The following is a 19,699-nucleotide window of genomic DNA, read 5'->3' as shown; positions in this document are numbered from 1 at the left end:
CTCAGAAGCCAGGTTTTAGCAGAGCGAAGCAGGATCTCTTCTAATTCTGCTCATCTTTTTTTCCCCCTCTCGATCATCTTATTCTCGGGGACCACACCCTGAGTGCGGGTAAGAAGGACTCCTAAACCGCGGGGCGGAGGCTTCCGCGCGGCCCCAGACCTGACCATCTATGGTCACAGAGCGCACCGAACTAACAGGAAGTGGGTTGCGCTTCCACCTTCCCAGCCCCGGCCAGAGCCAGCAGGTCGGCGGCGGCGGCGGCGGCGGGCACGCCCAGAAACCCTGGGCTGTGCCTGAGCATCCCTGCCGACCCTTCCCCACACCTAGCCTCCGCAGGTCCTCCCGAAACACTGCCCAGACCAATGGCCTCCCCACGTCACAAACGGGGAAACCGAGGTATCCACGCCCAGAGGGAGGCGGAGCTTAGCTTGGTCTACTACCGGTGGAGGGCGTAGTCTAGCTTTAGACACGCCCCGTCGCTCACGCCTCGGGGGCGGGGCTCTCTTCCCCAGCTGGAGGGGAATTCTTTCTCCTGGGCGTGGCGGATAAGGGGCGGAGTCACCAGCCGGGCGGCCAGACTTCCTCCCGGGTCCCTCCGCTGGGCCGGCTAAAACGCCGGCCCTTCATTTCCGGTGGGGTTGCCGCGCCCAGTGAGGGCCCGGAAGTGGGTCGCGCGAAGGTTGCTGGGCGGTTCTTGCCGGAAGTGGAGAGCGGCTGGTCGCAGTCCCGAGGTGAGACAGAAGTCTGAGGTGAGTGTGCGTGGTGGGGAGTGACTGGGGTCCGCTCCTCGGCCCACTGGCTTTTGGCGTTATTAATGGCCTTTCTGGCCTAGGTGCGTGCGGTGAGCCCTCCTGAGGGGGCCGGCGCGGTGGGGCCCTTACGCCGACCCCGGATCCTGGGCGCGGTCTCTCGAGGTGGGGCCGGAGTGACCAGCTCAGCCGGGCTCTCCTATGGAGGCCCTCCCTCCGCTGGACTTAGCGGTTCTGGAGGTCAGTCTCAACGGAGGCCTGATTCCTAAGGAGTTTTGACTGAAAGAAACCTCCGAGACCTTAGAGTCTTCACTATTCCTGGTCTCTCCCCCATTGCTTGGATGGGTAAACTGATTCCCGAAGAGACGAGGCTTGTCTAAGGTCTTACTGCGAAACAATCGGAAACAATCTTTAACAGGGAATGAATCGGAATCTAGACTTCAGTTCCTTAGTTTACCAGCCCCAGATCCTTCCCCCGTTCATTTCCCAGGAACCTTTCTGTTCCTTGGGGTGGTCTTCCGGTAGGTGTCTCTCAGGCAGTTGCAGGTTTAAAGGCTACCCGCTGCGTGGAACTTTGATTTAAAAATACAGCTTGTTTGGAATGCCTGGGGAGTTTTGGTTTTTTGTTTTTTTTTTTAAGAGTGGAGCAGGTCTTTGTGTTTGCAATCTGAGAGCCTCCCCTTTCTCTTAGTCTGTAGTTCTTATCTTGAAAACCCAAGTTAACTTTATTGAAGGTATCTCATATTTCTGGTCATGAAATCTATTGGCTCAGGTTTGGTCTGGCTCCACTGCAAAGCATCGGTGGCCATAGTTGCTTTATTTAATTTGTTTGAGCCTCATTTTTGTCATCTTTTAAGTGACGATCTCTGCTCACGTCACAGGATTAAATTCAGTGTAACAAATTATGTTTATTCTTTTGTTAGGCACTCTGCCATATCCAGGGGTTGCAGAAACAAAATAAGGTAGACCCTCCCTTCATGGATCTGACATTGTCCGCAGGAAATTTAACAAATACTATAAATGTGATGCGTGTTAGGAAAGAACAGGGTACTATGGCAGTATGTAACAAGGGGCTCAGGAAAATCGCTTCTGCAGAAGCAGGGGTTAAGATGAGTTTCAGACAGCAAGAGCTCGATGAAGACAGAATGAGAAACTTAAAGCAGAGATTAGTATCAGAACTGTGTCAATTGAAACTCTTTATAGGGATCCCTGTTCAAGTGAAAAACGAGGGTGATGGGGAGCCCAGCACATTAATCATTCGCTGGTCATTTACTGAGCCCTTAATATGTGTGAGGCACATATGAAATGAGGCACTTGGCCCTGGTGACCAGGAGGAATACAGTAGTTCTCTTGGAGTGGAGGAGGAAGCAGACAAGTAAATCGTGGGTAGCTTACAGTGTTGTAGTGCACTGTGTGAGCGCAGGGCTCTGAGAGGACGGCTACCTGAGCCAGGTTTCCAGGCTTTGGGGAGGAAGTGGGAGGGTAAGTCTTGCAGGATTTATTTAGCCATATGGTGAATCTGAAAAAGGAATTTCCAGCCAAAGAGTCCAATGCAAGAAATGGAGACTGGACACTGAAAGACCATGACTGGAATTCCAGTAAAGCTCAGAGAAGTGGAGGAAGTGGGCAGTGGTGGCATCAAATATGAAGGCCCTTGTAAACCCTGCTAAGGAATTTGGAGCTTACCCTGAAAGCTGTGGGGAGGCTTTGAACCCTCTTACCCAGGAAAAAGATGTGGTCATATTGATGTTTTATTAATAATTTGTGAGGGGGGAGGGAAAGAACTTCAATGGGGAAGTAGACGAATGTTCCGAAGGTTGAACAATGGCTTGAACTAAGTGAAAATGGAAAGAAGAGGAGGGATCAAATTTGAGCAATGTGAAAAAGGTGGAATCCATAGATTTGGAGGCTGATTATTTATGGAAATGAAGAAATAGAAGGAGCCTAGGACAATTGTCTGATTTTCTGGTTTAGGGAAGTGGTAGTACTATTTACCAAGATAGGTACTCTATGAGGAAGGTTAACTGGAGAGGTGACATGGAAAGAAAATGAATTTTGGACGTATTTAGTTCGAGGTGTTTGCAGCACATCTAGGCAAAGATGTCTAATAAGGTATCCCGGCTGGAAGAAACAGCATGAACAAAGATGTGGAGGCAGGAGGGGACTTACATTGTTCAGTGAAGTACTTGGGCCTCGGGTTTGTAGAGGAAGATAAGACCAGAAAGAAAAGGTAGGTGCTGCCAGATTGTCAGGGGCTTTTGATGCCTTGTTTGAATGCGTTTGGATTTATTCTATGGTTGCCATTTTGCTTATTGTTTGAGTTACTGCTGTTCAGTATAAAAAATTGCAGTTGAATTTTCTTCCCCTTTCCCCAGAAATATTTCATCAGTCAGACGTTTTGGAGGAGTTTAAATAAAATAGTAGCAGTGAAAGTACTTTGTCAAGTACAACCTGTCATGCAAATCAAAAGTGGTAGTATTGCTAAGCTTCAGTGTGTGTGTTTTTTATTTGCAGAAGTTAGCTTTTTAGTTTGTAAAATGTTTCCAGCCTGAAGGATTGAAGCCTTTTTTTCATCCCTTTTCTTCCTTATACATACCTTTGTTTAGTTGCAGTTACTTTTTCAACTAGGAACTGAGCCTTTAAAAAGTGACTTCCTTCTTTCAGTTTTCTGTGAGGTGTGGTGAGTCAGAGATGCATTTTACTTTAGCAAATGCAGTGTCATTGGAAGTTGAACCCTCTGGTTTGAAATATAATCCTGAGATGTGAAATCTGAGGATCCTGAAGCCATATCTTAGGCAGTGCTAGTGATTATTTCTTTGCCTTACCCTCATCAGTTTCTTTATATTCTATTAAGCTGGCTTTCATATCTATACTTAAGCTTTTCAACCAAACCAGACTGCTTTTTTGAAAAGAACCATTTTCATCTTGTTACCCCTTCACTGGCTTCATTTTCCCAGATAATCAAGTCTAAACTCATTTGTCCAATTTACAGAGTTCTCCAGAGTCAGACCCTTAATTTAGTTTTCATTGGGTGGTACAGATTGACTTTCTGATTTAGAGAGTTCCAAACTATTAGCATTTTATTTGTACCTTTTGCACTTACCTTTTGCTCATGATTACATTAGAACAGAGTTTCTCAACCTCAGCATCATTCACATTTTGGGCCAAATAGTTCTTCATTTTGCAGGGGTGTGCTGTGCATTGTAGGATTTCAGCAGTATCCCTGGCCTCTACCTATAAGATGCTAGGGGCAGGGCTTCAACTGTGATAACTAAAAACGTCTTCAGATATTGCCAAATGTCTCCTGGATTGAGAATAGTGCATGAGAAAATATCTTAGCTCTGATTGTGTGGTGTCTTATCTCCAATTCAGTTCTCTGAAGGCAGGCTCCATTGCCGTGATTAACACAGTGTATGGCACATGATAAGTGCAGGGTACTTTACAAGAAATGGATCATGGTTTCATTGAATTGTCAAGAATTATTGTTTATTCAAGGAATTTCTGGGTGGGCTTTGAAGGACTGGCTGTTTTGTGGTTTTTTTCCCCCTCAGAGAATGTGATCTTAATGAAGAAAGCCATTGTTTAGGCACTCACTAGAAATGAGATTTGTATTAGTTGACAGCACAAGTCAGCTGATTTATATTTCTCCTATATTGGAGGTATATAAATTCCTGTTTTCTTTGTCTGCACTTAGACAGCTTTCTTTAGCAAACAGGGATTCTCATTTTATTTATTTATTTTTGGTTGTGCTGGATCTTAATTGGTGCGCACAGGCCTTCTCTAGTTGCGGCGACTGGGGGTTACTTTTGGTTGCAGTGCATGGGCTTCTCATTGAAGTGGCTTCTCTTGTTGCGGAACATGGGCTCTAGGTGCATGGGCTTCAGCATTTGCAATACTCAGACTCAGTAGTTGTGGGCTCTAGAGCTCAGAATCAGTAGTTGTGTTGAATGGGCTTAGTTGCTTTGAGGCATGTGGAATCTTTCTGGACCAGGGATCGAGCCAGTGTCCCCTGTATTGGCAGGTCGATTCTTTTTTTTTTAAAGCAGGTGGATTCTTATCCTCTGTATTATCTTCTGGATTCTTATCCACCAGGAAAGTCCCTATCATTTAGTTTAAATTGCATGCAGTTTATGATATTGTTACCCAGCATTTATTTTGACTGATAAAATTGTTATATAGTTGACCCTCGTACAACATGGATTTACAAGAGTTCACTTACACCGATGGATATGGAGGGCTGGCTGTAAAGTTACTCGAGGAGTTCCTGCTGCACTGAGGGCCTGTGTTCATACCTCCAAGTAGTTCAAGGGTCAACTGTAGTTTCATGACCTTAGAGTTAATGCAGCTCTAGCATTCACCATGAAACTATTTGTTCTTTATATACCATCACGTAAACATAATAAAAACTATCAAAGCTCTAAAAATACTCCTCGGCTACAATGCAGCTTTGTTTGCCTTATATTACCAAACCTGTTGTGTCACATTTTTCCATTCCACTGCAAAATATAGTTGAAATGTTTAGCGGAAAGAGTGAGCTTTTTTGTTGTTGTTGTCTTTTTCCCTCCAGGGAAAATTCCCTCCAGGAAAATTAAAATTCCTGTACTTAAGTTAATTATAGAGGTACAGTCACAGATCTTTTCATATCTGTAGCTGAATCATGGCTAGGGACAAATGACATCCTTGAATCTATCTTTATGCATGAGAATGGGAAATGCTGTTCTGTTTAAAGCAACTACCAATTGAAATCAACCAATGTGGTTTTTCCTTATATAATATAAAAGATGCCTGCTGAATGCTTTTATGTTGTTAGTCTTCATAATATGAATGAATGTTCACTGAATATAAGAGAGAGGGTAACCCATGACCACACAAAGTTATCTCTTTGCCCCAAAGCATTGAAACAGTTAGTTCTTAAGTCTGACTTCAGCTTGTACACTATTACTAACTTTACTCACTCCTGGAGCTTTAGATAGAGGACATGTTTATTGAGGGAACAGGAGACAAGTGCTGATATTGGGCAGAATTCTTTCCCTCCCTAGAAGACAGACCTTTCTTTCTGTTTTAATCTAAACCTCAGGTGGCAGTGACTTGAGCACTAAATGTCATTGGTTTCATCAGAGAAACCAAATGCTTGGGGAAGAACAGTGGCTCCTGATTTGGGTTAGATTTAGATAGCATCTTTACTGAGGCAAAGTGCTGTCTGTTCTTTGGTTTCTGGGTTACAAGCCAACTTGTAAGTATCCTGTTAGCATGTGTAGGTTTTGCTCTGTAACATGTTCTCATCACTAGGCTAGTGATGAGAATTTCTATATTGTTAGGAGTAGAACTAAACTAATGCCTTATGTTTTAGTGGTAGCTTAGAAGAGATATCCAAGTGGAACTGTTTTGTTGTCTTTTATTTAAAAGAAATTATATAACTATGCTTTAAAAAAAAAAAAAAGTTTGGAAAACAGAAGGGGAAATTGTCCAAAAATCCATCACTTTAACTTGACAAATATTGTAAATTTTGTGTTCTTTTCAAGTCTTTTTCCACAGTGCATGTAGCTATTTCCCTGTAATTAGAAGTCTAAGCTAACACTACAGTGAACACCTTCATGCCTATCACTTTTCCCACATTAGTATTACTTCCTTAGGATAACATCTTGGGAACAGAATTTCAAAGTAAGGGCCAACAGAAGCATTTTGAAGCAGATCAGGTGGGCTACAGTAATATACAGGGTGACTTGTATAGTTGCTTTATTTTCAATTCTACTTAAGGGTATGACCTACAGGAACAACTACCAGACAAAGTAGAAAACATTTTAATCATAGCTGCTTTTTGTAAGTAGAAATTCATTCCACTGCCTTAATTGCCTAGTGAAAAGAGGCAAGAACTGTAGGAGTAACCTGGTTCCATTTACTTCTGAATGACAGGTAGAAGGAATTGGGTTGTTGAATTGTTAGAATGAGAATATGAAGTAGCTTTAGCAGGAGTCACTGACCATTTCTGATTTCACTTGGTTTCAAACCACAAAAGAAGTTGCTGGAGAATCAAGCTCCTCGTTTCTTTTTGTTCTGCATAATATCCCTCCAGAAGCCTGTGCATTCTCATTACTTAATGATGTTTCCTTGTTGATGACTTGTAAACATTGATCTCCAGTCTTGATCCTTTCCCAAGCTTATTTCTAACTATTTGTTGGCTATTCCTACTTGGAAACTTCATCTTCTGTTCAGGCTGTGTATCCAGGACTGACCTCATGTTCTTGCCTTAGCTAGAACATGCCAGAAACTTGTTTTTGCCTATAGCATCATCATTCTCTTACTTCCCTGAATTTGCCATTCTGGAGTCATCTTTGACTGCCTTCTCTGAATGCTACTATACTCCACAGTACCAGACAGTTAATATTTGTTCTGTGTTTAATGCTCACTTGTTTTGTGTGACCTCAGAGGGCAGAACCAAGATCAGTGGGTGGAGGTTGCAGGGAAGACTGGTTTTGCCTCCATATAAGGAAGAACTTTTAAATACTTAGAGCTGTGTGAATGGAATAGGCTGCCTCCAGAAGTCTTGGGTTCTCCACACTGAGGGCGTTTGAACAGAGGCTACCCGACTAATTGCTAAGGATGTTGAAAGATTTGTTCTTGCATCTGATGATGCTTTGTAGACTCCTTCTCGATCCTGAGAGCCAGTGATTCAATGAAAGATAGCTTTGTCACTCCTGCTAGACTTCCTCAGAGCAGAAACACTATTTTGCTTTTAATTCAGGTGCTGGTCACTTAGTGGCCTAAAAGTGATTTTTTTTTTCCCTTTGCAATATCAAAACTGTTTTTTGTAGTAGCACTTTTATTTTGCAGCTAGTTGAACAGCTTTCAACCTAACCTAGATCCTAATATCGTCCTTTTTTCTCCCCAAAACTGATTCGCTCAGACAGTACTTGTAAAAATTTTGCTTTCATCGTATTATTCCTTCATTCAAAATCCTTGAAAGGCTTCACATTTGTCACAACACCAAATTCAAATACTGCCTGGCTGTCAGTGCCCTCCATAACCTAGCCCACCTTGCTTATTTCCCATAATTCTATGTGGACTATCTGCTCACACTCTGTACTGAGCCTCCTTGGTCTCTGTTTTTGATTGCTCTAGAATGTCTTTCCATTTTTCTTTTACTTTTTCTGCCCCACTTCTTTCCTGAAACCAACTCTAGTCCTCATTGGTTTCTTCTGAACTCCAAGCATATAGTCATTTATACTCTGTAATTTAGGACCATACAACAGTGTATTGGCTGTAAAAGCTCCAGTGTATTGGCTGATACTTTAACTTTTCCCAATCCAAATTAGTTAATCTGTTAACAGAACTTTAAAAAATATAGTCTCCAGTATTTATTCCATTGGCATTTGTGTTGCCCTTCTCAATAAGAATGAAAGCAGAGAATATGGCAGAGACTGTGGGTTTGCCATTTCTTCAGTAGCTGTGTCAGTGCTAAGCACTTTCATGTTATGAGCATCTTCTATGTGCCAGGTTTTCTAGATGCTGGAAATTTGGGGGAGGGGGCAGTTAGGGGAGCAGGGGCAGGGAGAATGAAGAAATTTCTCATGCTTCTGGAGCCTGTATTCTAGTACATGGTAGGCAGTGATAACATTTTACATTTGAACTGTATTTTAAGGCTCCCAAAGAGACTGTGCTTAGTCGCTCAGTTGTGTCTGACTCTTTGTGACTATAACCCACCTGGCTCCTCTGTCCATGGGGATTCTTCAAGGCAAGGGTACTAGAGTGGGTTGCCATGCCCTCCTCCCAGGGATCTTCCTAACTCAGGGATCAAACCCAGGTCTCCTGCATTGCAGGTGAATTCTTTACAGTTTGAGCCACCAGGGAATCCCATGAATACTGAAGTGGGTAGCCTATCCCTTCTCCGGGGGATCTTCCCCACCTAGGAATCGAACTGGGGTCTGCTACATTGCAGGCAGATTCTTTACTACCATCTGAGCTACTTACCTATGAAACCAACTCCTTTGATCCTTACATCTCTGTGTGCTAGGTGCATGCATGCTAAGTCACTTCAGTCATGTCCGACTCCGTGTGACCGTATGGACTGTAGCCTGCCAGGTTCCTCTGTCCATGGGATTTTCCAGGCAAGGATACTGGAGTGGGTTGCCATTTCCTTCAACCCAGGGATTGAATCCGTATCTCTTAGGTCTCCTGCATAGGCAGGCTTGTTCTTTACCACTAACGCCACCTGGGAAGCCCCAGGTATGCTAGGTGATGATCCATTAAATGACTGTCCTGAAGTTAATACATGGCTAATACATGCTAATACATGGCAGAGTTGGGACTCAAACCTTGGTCTCCTGAATCCTAGTTTTATCCTTGAGTAATTAAGACTGCCTTGCCTTCTGAGGCTTTATGATGAACGCTTAAATAGTTGGGAATCTGTATATTTGTTTATGGAACTGCTTACATACAGTTCTTGGCTATTGGCAACCAAAAATGGCAGGTAACAAGATTAGGCATAGCTATAGTTCTCTGCTTTGGCAATTCTATATTGGGAAAAATCTTATTTTAAATATTTACCTTCCAAATATGTGTCATCTCTACTGAAGGTGAAAAAAAATATTGGCCTCCATGGAGGAAATTGAGAGCAGAGAAGTTGAAGGCTGCTAATATTGTGACTCAGGACACTGTAAAGAGACCTTGAAGCTACAGTGCTGTGCTCAGCAAACAGCTGGGGCTGGATGCTGTGATGAACCAGTTAGTCCCTTAAGTGCTTGAAAGCCATGTGGAGTGGTGGGAAGAGCCTGAGAATTTGTCTTCTCCCCACTTTAACGTCTGTCTGTTTCTTTCTTCTAAAGATGGGGATCAGTATCTTTGTAACATACATCATAGAATTATTGGACAAAAGAAGCAGTAGTTTGATGATGTAAAGCACAACTATAAGGGAGTTTTGGTTTTTTTTTTTTCTTTATAAATCTTTTGATTGTTTTGTTGGCTGCACCTTGAGGCGTGCGGAGTCTTAGTTCCCCGACCAAGGATTGGACCTGTGCCCCTTGCATTGGGAGTGTGGAGTTCTAACCACTGGACTGTCAGGGAAGTCGGGGAATTTTGTTTTTAATTGATATTATATCATCTAATAAGGTTATCTTCCTTAAGGTATTTGGTTTGACAATCTCTATATCAGTGTAATTTGTGCCCAAGAAGGCTGTGTTCATTTGAGAGAGAATGTTTGTTAGATCCTACAATTAGGGCAGGGAGGAATTTTTTTTAAGAACAGGGGAGAAACACACCACACTTCTCCTCAGACTTAACAGAGAGAGGAGACAGCCAGACTTGTGTTGAGGAGACAGCCAGACTTGTGTTGAGGGGAGAGAGGTAAAAGCCCTTATTATTATCATGTTTTTCAAGGACCTGTATTAACCTATTGTGTTTATAGTGCCTACCACATTTATAGTACTGGAATTAAAAAGGCAAGATGTGGTCTTTTCTGTATGGTGACTAATTGCCTGTTGACTTAAATGTTTTTAAAGCAGTGTGTGAAATGTGTGGTAGAAATAAGTACACAATGAAGTATTGTGGGAGACATACTGGAAATGCTTCTTGGTGAGATGATACCTTAGCTGAGATTTAATGAATGGTAGGAATTCTAGGGGCAGATTGAGAAGGGAAAGCATACCAAACTGGAAAAAACTTCCTAGAGGAGGTGAAACAATAGCTGAATCTGAGAAAGGCAGTACAAGTTATGAGATAAGGAACAGGTTGGGAAAGGAAAGCAACCAAGCAGAGTGGATAGCACTGAAAAGTCTTAAAAGTGAGAGAAAGCATAACTCTTTCTGGAAAATGCCAGTAGTTTGGGTTGCTATGGAATGTTGAGGAAAGGTGTGACAGGAGATAAAACTGGTGGAGTGGTGGGAAATAAAACAGGGCGAGATTGTGGAAACCCTTGTTTGGACTTTACTCTGAGTCACTGTGGTAATAAGGAGAATGGATAAGAGGGTGTGTTAGTGAAGTCGCTCAGTCCGACTCTTTGCGACCCTGTGGACTGTAGCCTACCAGGCTCCTCCATCCATGGGATTCTCCAGGCAAGAGTACTGGAGTGGGTTGCCATTTCCTTCTCCAAGTAAAGAGGTTATTGCAGTAATCTAGGCAGTCATGATGGCTGAATTTTTATAAATCAGGATGAAGACAAGGGGCATCTATTTATGATACACAGAATAGAGCCTGTGGATTTCGATGACTGATGAGATTAGTAAGAAGACAATTTAGTTAATGTTTATGGAATCCTAGCTGTGTTTCAGAACTGAGCCAGTCAAGCACTTCTACATGTATTTCCTCGCGTATTCTTTCTACAGCCCTTTGGATTTTATGCTGTTGTTCCTGTTTTTTACAAATAAGGAAGCTGAGTTCAAAAAGTTTGGTAACACTCAGACACAGAGACTCCCAATCTATCTGACTTCTCAGAAGAATAATGCTCTTAACCAGTATACTGTACTGCCCAACAGTTTCCAGGTTACTGTCTTTTTTTTCTAACTTTGATTGGAGTGTGGCTCCTTTACAGTGTTGTATTAGTTCTGCTGTACAGCAGAGTGAGTCAGCTGTATGTATACATACATCCCCTCTTTTTTAGATTGGCTTCCCATTTAGGTCACCACAGAGCATTGAATAGAGTTCCCTGTGCTATACAATAGGTTCTCATTAGTTATCTATTTTATATATCAGTTTATACATCAGCTCAGTCGTGTCCGACTCTTTGTGAGCCCGTGGACCGCAGTACACAGGGCTTCCCTGTCCATTGCCAACTCCTGGAGCTTGCTCAAACTCATGTCCGTTGAGTCGGTGATGCCATCCAACCATCTCATCTTCTGTCGTCCTCTTCTCCTCCTGCCTTCAATCTTTCCCAGCATCAGGGTCTTTTCAAATGAGTTAGTTCTTCACATCAAGTGGCCAAAAGTATTGGAGTTTTCAGCTTCAGCATCAGTCCTTCCAATGAATATTTAGGACTGATTTGCTTTAGGATGGACTGGTTGGATCTCCTTGCAGTCCAAGGGACTCTCAAGAGTTTCCTCCAACACCACAGTTCAAAAGCATCAGTTCTTCAGTGCTCAGCTTTCTTTATAGTCCAACTCTCACATCCATGCATGACCACTGGAAAAACCAAAGCTTTGGCTAGACGGACCTTTGTTGGCAAAGTAATGTCTCTGCTTTTTAATATGCTGTCTAGGTTGGTCATAACTTTTCTTCCAAGGAACAAGTGTCTTTTAATTTCATGGCTGCAATCACCATCTGCAGTGATTTTTGAGCCCCAAAAAATAAAGTCTCACTGTTTCCATTGTTTCCCCATCTATTTGCCATGAAGTGGTGGGACCAGATTCCATGATCCTCGTTTTCTGATTGTTGAGCTTTAAGCCAACTTTTTCACTCTCCTCTTTTTCAAGAGGTTCTTTAGTTCTTCACTTTCTACCGTAAATGTGGTGTCATCTGCATATCTGAGTTTATTGATACTTCTCCCAGCAATCTTGATTCCAGCTTGTGCTTCATCCAGCCCAGTATTTCTCATGATGTACTCTGCATATAAGTTAAAGAAGCAGGTTAACAATATACAGCCTATGTATTTTATACATAGTAGTGTATGTATGTGAATCCCAATCTCCAAATTCATCCCATCCCCCCTCCTGCCCACCCCTGGTATTCATAAGTTTATTCTCTACCTCTGTGTCTCTATTTCTGCTTTGCAGATAAGTTCTTCTGTATGATTTTTCTAGATTCCACATTTAAATAATATTGTATGTACTTGCTTTTCTGACTTTACTCTGTATTACAGTCTCTAGGTCTGTCCGTGTCTCTTCAAATGGCACTGTTCTGTTCCTTTTTATGGCTGACTAATATTTCATTGTATGTATATTTTCTTTATCCATTCCTCTATTGATGGACATAGAGGTTGCGTCCATGTCCTGGCTGTTGTAAATAGTGCTCCAGTGAGTATTGGGGTGCAGGTTACTGTCTTGATTACCTCAAGTGATTGCTAACAGTGCTGTAAGTGCTGTATTACTGAAACAGTGAGGGTGGGGTCTGGAGGAGCAGTGTTAGGGAAAATGATGAGTTCTGTTTTGGATATTTCCTTTGGGACATCTAGTTGATGTTTAGGTGGGAGCTTGATCTAAAATTCTGAATTCCAGAAGAGTGGCCTGAGCTCGATACTGCTCTGGGAATTGTTAGTCTGTAGGTGATTGTGGTGGTATCACTCGGCGAGTAGACTGAATAGTAATATGATAATAGTAGCTGACAGTTTTGGAGTGAACATGACCACCTAAAGAATGGTATATATACATCATAGAGCATAAGACAAGGTATGTCTTTTGATCCCTTCAATTCTAAACATTCTTTCTCATGACATCTCAAATTTCAGTCCACCCCTACCAAAAACAAAAAACTAGGTACTGTTTTCCTATATTTGATTAGTGGTGGAATGAGATTAGCTTTAATGATAGCTGCTTTGTCCTTTCTTGTTCTGCTTAAGTTAAACAGCAGAACGATAGCTTGTTTAGAATTAAAAACTTATAAGTACAAATGAAAAACGGAAAAGAAGAAACCAAAATCCCATGAAGCTGTATTATTAAGCTATTAAGACAGGTTCACCAACCCCGGCAGCCTTTAGAGACACTTGTACTGTATTACCATGTTAGCAGTGTCCTCAACCTGTAGCATCCATTATGTATGGAGGAACATGTTTTATATCAGAATGAGTGGTATCTGTTAATGGAAGGTAACTTGGGAGTTTATTGCATTCACTGCCTTTCTCTGTGGTGTTTACAAAGTGTGATGGATTATATGTTAGACTGTCCCTGGATAGTACCCAGAACAAACAGGGCAGCAATTGGGATACTTTGATCATGCTGTAACGTAAGGGAGAGTTATGGATGCTTCTAGTCTGCTCCATAGTCTGTTCATTTTCAGTAAGGATTCGGAGGCTCCTGCTGCCTCTCCAGGCCGGGGAATGGAAAGGTTTATTTGGTTCACATTCTCATCTTTCTCTTTGATTAGCTTTTAAACAACATGCTTTGGCAAATCACTGGCCTCTGAGAGATCAGAGCCTGTACACAGAAAAGAGTGGGCAGGGATGATCTTGTCTTTCTTAGTTTGTCTTGTGAGTTGCTTCTCTCTTGCACAGGGAAGACGATGTGTTAAATTGAGGTATTCTGTCATGTTGTCATCTTTGAGGGAATTGTGATTCTGTTGTCGTTTTAGGTGGCTTCAAGGGAGTTGAGTTTATTCGTCTTCAGTTACCTGACCAGATTAGTGCTTTGAAATGAAATCTTTCCAAGTCTTTGGTTCAGATTTCACCTGACTGATTTTTACAAGATCACTTAGAATCTCAGCCACTTTATATTGATGTATATTGGTAACGTTAACACTTACTTATATGTGTTTGTGGGCAACTTTCAGAATCCTTGTCCCTCTGGAGTTCTGGGATTCTATACTTCAGGTTCATTGACTTCATAAATATTTATTGAACACTTGCTAACCTGCCAGGTAGTGGTCTAGATGGTAGAGGATAAACTTGTTTAGGAAACAAACCAGAAAAGGTCCCTCCTCTTTTGAGAAGAAAGGATCTTCCTTTCTTTAGAATATTAGACATTGAACAAGGCTAGTTCAGTAAATTGGTATTTGTGAAAAATCTATAACAAGCTCTTCTGGATATGTCTTGTTTTCCTTCTCTACTGCATATCTAGATCCCGCCCATCCTCCTTTGAAGCCTGGCTCAAATTGGCAGCTTCTCCTTGATAGCCTTATCTGATGACCCTTCCAGCTGATATATTCTTCTCTCCTCTGAAATCCTGTGTTATTTTGCCTGCAACTTACGTCACCTTAAATTTTTTTCTGTTTGTTTTTAATAGTTTTAGTGCACATGTAAAGTGTTATACTATAAGTTACTGTGGGTAGGATAAATACCCTGTTCATCTTGGCCTTGGGCATTCTGCCTGCAGGCAGCAGGATGTTGTAGGAAAAAACACTGAACTTCGTCACAAAAAAAAAAGGAAAAAACACTGAACTTAGAGCCAGAAGACTTGAATTTGAGTACTGGCTTCCCAACTAACTAACTTTGTGACTACAGGCAAGTCATTTAACTTCATTGAAATTGTTTCCTATCTTTAAGAATATAGTAATTATCTTTCCATTCATAAGTAGTTGTTGAGAGGCTTGATAAACTGAGAGAATATATGTGACTGTTCCTTGTAAATTCTAAATTCTTACACAAATACTTAGTTGATGACATCATAGTAAATATTCACTAAGTATTTGGATGAGTAAGTATTTGCTTTCAGTTAACACTGTCTCCTGGGTAGTTCTTTTGCTTAGTGAGGTCTGCATGCTTCTGCAAATAACCTAGACTATCTTCCGTCTTATTTTACTGTAAAATGTTTCTGTTCCTCAGAATTGGCATCTTCTTCATCTCCAGGGCATTCTTTTTTCTTTTTCCTTCCTAGGTTCTGTGTCATACTAAAACAACAAATAACATTTGATCTGTTTCAGCAGGTGGTACATTATGGCTGACATGCAAAATCTGGTAGAAAGATTGGAGAGAGCGGTGGGCCGCCTGGAGGCAGTCTCCCATGCATCTGACACACACTGTGGGTATGGAGACAGTGCTGCAAAAGGTAAGCAGTGTACACGCCAGTAGAAGGCGTTGAGTGAAACCTGGTGTCCTGGCCTGAACATTTTCTGTCTTGGTATAGTCTCTCCTTTGGAGCTAACTTCCTGAAACATTTAGAAAGTTCATCGCCTTTAAGATAAGGGAGGAAGTGACTTGTATGCAGGGAGGCCTGTGGTTAAGTTATTTTAACACGAGAACTTCCTGCTTGTATACTATTTCCTGTTCTTTCTTTAGCAGAATGACTCTAGTATAAGTCAAATGACAAGTGATATTAAAATTTCCTCTCTCCAAATTATTGGCAGATTGACCATTTTGCATATGTACCAGTTGAATTATAGAATGTTAGGCTAAAAGGAACTTCAGTGGGGGGTAGTTTTGTTTATTTTCATTCTGTTGATTAAAGAAATCAAGCTCAGTTAGGAACGGCGACTTAGCTAGGATCACACAAGAAGTTAATGGTAATTCTGGAGCTAGAATGCAAGCTCCTGACTCATAATCCAGCCTTCTGTTTACTGTGTTACCTTGCCTCTCCCCTTTCATATGGAAGTGCCTTTAACAAACCCTCTTTCTAACATGTGTGACCATTCTTGGTGGTGTGTCTGTCTTCAGCAGGAACAACTCCGTATGTGCAAGCTTTTGACTCACTGCTGGCCGGTCCTGTGGCAGAGTACCTCAAGATCAGTAAAGAGATTGGGGGAGATGTGCAGAAACATGTAAGGAGGTTTGGCACTTTTTTCCGTCTTTTAAGAACTGGTGGCTTTCTTCAAATTCTAGTTATCCTTGGTTTAAGAGCCCCTTGAGAGGCTTCTGGCTGCTTCTACCTGCACTGAGGAACTCAGTCTATGCTCTGAAATAGTTTTTCAGATTTTTTTCCAGGCCCTCTGCTTTTATCACATGCTCTGATGGGCTTCTTTTATATAGATAGCTTGCTTTGCTCATCTTGGTAGTGAGAATGTGCTACCCCACCATGTTATATAACCAAGCCTGGGGTGGCTTATTCAAAGGACTCATCATCATGACTTAGCATTTATGAAACTGTGCTTGGTAGTTATGCTAAAACTATGCTAATGTGAGTTATTTTCACACTTAGCCCACAGTAAGAATATGAAGTAGGCAATGACAGGTGCCTCTCCACCCACCTCCCTTCATGTGCTGCTACCCACGTTGTTACCACCACCCCCACTCTGTCTTTCTCTTTGGGACCCAGAACCTTCCTGCTAGTCTTTGAGTGATCCTTTGTAAGCAGTAACCATGTTTAGAATCAGCCTGACCCTTCAGTAAAACTGTTTGCCTGATCCTTGGAAGATATATTTGAAGCCTGTTAGATACCATCTGTTGGCAGTGGTGTTAACTCTAGAGAGTGGGACTGGGACTTAGGAGTATGGGGCTTGCATTTTTACTTTATACAGTAGATAGCATTTGAAAAAGTTTAAAATGTATCACTTCTACATTTAAAAAATATAACCCCAGAAAAAAAAAATATGACTTGACTTTGAATTTTTGTATGTGGTAGTGCTTATAGCTTCATGCTTCTTAAAATTCATTTGTCCATGGCCCTCAGGAAGAAATACTTATTTGTAACCAAGATATGCATGTGTGCTAAGTCTCTTTAGTCGTGTCCAACTCTTTGCGACCCTATGGACTATAGCCCGCCAGGCTCCTCTGTCCATGGAATTCTCTAGGCAAGAATACTGCAGCGGGTTCCCCGTGCCCTCCTCCAGGGATCTTCCCGACCCAGGAATCGAAACCGTGTCTCTTAAATCTCCTTCATTGGCAGGCAGGTTCTTTACCACTAGCGCCACTTGGGAAGACCAGTTAAGATAGATGGTGCTTATGCTACTTGTATTGCACCTTTTTAAAAAAAATAATTTCTAATTGATGTATTGCACTCATTGTTCTACTGTACTTCACGTAATAAAGTGCTCATTATGTGTCACAAAGTTGATTTAATGATCTGTGATAGGTCATGGTCCAACATTTGAAAATAGCTTTAACCTTATGGAGTAAATACCTTGAGAAATTGAGGCATGAGGTTAGGCTTTTGCTTTTACTCCTACCTCTGGTTTTTGAAAACAGATTTTTTTGGTGATGAGAGGTAGGAGAGATTTTTCAGTGCACTTCATACCACACATGTGCAATTGCGAACTTGACTTCATTGAAACCCCTAAGTATCTTCGTTTCCAACTCTGGATATACAACCCTGATTAGTTCCAGCAGGAGCAATGGTATATGTAATTCTGCTATCAGTCCCTGAAATCTGGATTACTTAAAGAAATCAACATGAAATGCCTGGGTTGCTGCCAGAATACATGAACGTGGAGGTTTCAGGTTACTCTTATCAGGACCTGTCCAGTTGTGAAGTGTCGCTGATAGCTGATTCTTCTCCTGTCCTTTTGTTTTCAGGCGGAGATGGTCCACACAGGTCTGAAGTTAGAGCGAGCTCTCCTGGTTACAGCCTCTCAGTGCCAGCAGCCAGCAGGCGTAAGTTCACTACTAGTTGGTTTTGTTATGGTTTGATGCGCAGGACAGGTTGAGGGCTTTCTGCTGAGCTATCACAACATGTTAAGATAGACCTACCAGGCACCCAGTCCCAGGAGAGTCCGATTTTAAGCCCCACTATGGGAATGTGCCATTTGGCAGTCTTTTCTAGTCTCTTGGCTTAGCCCAAATTCATTATATTGTCTCCTAAGTTCATTAGGCCCTAGAGAGTGATTCTCTTGCTCCACTGTGGATGTGCTTATTAGTAAGACTTCTGGGGAGATTGTAAAAGTATTGCTTCTCCCCTCACCCTAAGTGGTTGGACATCTCTCTTTAACTTTATTCCTACCTCAAAATTTTACACTGCCAAAGTATGAAAATAAATTAGAGAAAATTTAGATTTTTCTCAGAGCCACACATTTTAGTTTTGTTACGTTTCTTCTTTTTTTGCATTTGGCTCTCCTAAGTAGGGGGTAATAAAATAAGTTTTCGTGCTAGTGCTGTATTAAAACCTGTGAACCCTCAACACGCCTAAATGTAAAAGTAGCAAAAGTAATGTTAAATATGTTAGACTCTAATTTTTAGTCTTAAAAATTAAAAGACAAAAGGTTAAAGCATTTTGTATAAGCCTTTTTTCCCAACCCCACACTTTTCACAACAATTCAGGCAGCTGAGACATTATTGTATTTCCCTTACTTTAGATCAAGGATTGGCAGACTGTAGTCTGCAGGCCAAATCTGGCCCACCACCTATTTTAAGTGAAGTTTTTTTGAAACACAGCCATGTCCATTCTTTTAAGTATTGTCTGTTGTTGCTCTATGCACTACAACAGCAGAGTTAAGAAATAGCAACAGAGCCCGTATGGCCTGCAAAGACTGAAATATTTACGGTCTGGCTCTTTACAGAAAGTTTACCAACTCCTGCTTTAGACTGTTCTCATACTGAGATCTGAGAATCGAGATGTTCAGGAAACCAAGCTTTGTGAGAAGGATGAAAACACAGAAACACAAGATTCGTCCATTATGCTAAGCTTCCTGCCCAAATGCCAAGTCCTCTAATTGCATTTGATTCAGCATATCTCTTTTGAGCAGCTGCTGTATGGCTAACACTGTGTTGAGGGCTGTGCAGATTATAAAATAGGGCTAAAACAAAGCCCTTGTCTTTGAAGAATTAATGAGAAATAAAGAAAAATATGGGTCCATTAATAAATGTTCACATGGGTCCGTTAATAAATGTTGCGTGTTAAGGTGCCAGAACTGGCTGTGCTGATGAGATGCTGTAGGAGGCCAGTGTGGCTGGGGTTGGCGGGTCCTCATGAAGCAGAGGAGCATGTGGATAGATGGAAAGAGAAGAACCCATCATGAATGGGTGCCCAGAAACGAGCTAGTAGCCCCTGTTAGTGGGACAGAAGAGAGACAAATGACAGAAATGGTAGAATTTTGTGGTACAGCTGGGGTATGGATCCTGATCATGAAGAACCACAAAATCCTGCTTGAGGAGTTGGAGCTCTCTGAGGAGAGTGAGGTGTTGAGTAGTAGTGTAGCCATGTGAATCTTTGGAGATAAATACAGAGTTTATTTGCATGCTTGTTGTAGTTCATAAAGAATTCTTGCCTTATAACATCAAAGTTGAGCAATATAAAACACAGAAAGATGCTAACCTCTTGTCTTTTCCTGCCTCTTTTCTCTAGAACAAGCTTTCTGACTTGTTGGCACCCATCTCCGAGCAGATCCAAGAAGTGGTGACCTTTCGAGAGAAGAACCGAGGCAGCAAGTTGTTCAATCACCTGTCAGCTGTCAGCGAAAGTATCCAGGCCCTGGGTTGGGTGGCAATGGTGAGCTGCGCAGCTTCTATC

General features: G+C 41.8%; 1 protein-coding gene across 8 annotated transcripts in view; it reads left to right on the top strand.

Moving 5' to 3' along the window:
- The first annotated feature begins 253 nt into the window (after positions 1-253).
- Positions 254-19,699, top strand: part of CAP1 (cyclase associated actin cytoskeleton regulatory protein 1) — a 28,433-nt gene continuing 8,987 nt past the window's right edge. Inside the window, exons 1-5 of one of the 8 annotated variants that reach the window (XM_043875814.1) lie at positions 254-749; positions 15,249-15,370; positions 15,979-16,079; positions 17,770-17,847; positions 19,535-19,678. In XM_043875814.1, the coding sequence (XP_043731749.1) occupies positions 15,259-15,370; positions 15,979-16,079; positions 17,770-17,847; positions 19,535-19,678 (435 nt within the window). In that variant the 5' untranslated portion in view covers positions 254-749; positions 15,249-15,258. Of the gene's footprint in view, positions 750-799; positions 990-15,245; positions 15,371-15,975; positions 16,080-17,769; positions 17,848-19,534; positions 19,679-19,699 lie in introns of those variants that run through there. The other 7 variants (XM_043875810.1, XM_043875815.1, XM_043875812.1 and 4 more) reach the window with 7 other exon arrangements.

This window comes from Cervus elaphus, chromosome 20 (genome assembly GCF_910594005.1).
Source record: "Cervus elaphus chromosome 20, mCerEla1.1, whole genome shotgun sequence".
Classification (NCBI taxonomy): Eukaryota; Metazoa; Chordata; class Mammalia; order Artiodactyla; family Cervidae; genus Cervus; species Cervus elaphus.
The sequence above is the reverse complement of the archived record's forward strand: the minus strand, read 5'-3'. Positions and strand labels throughout refer to the sequence as shown.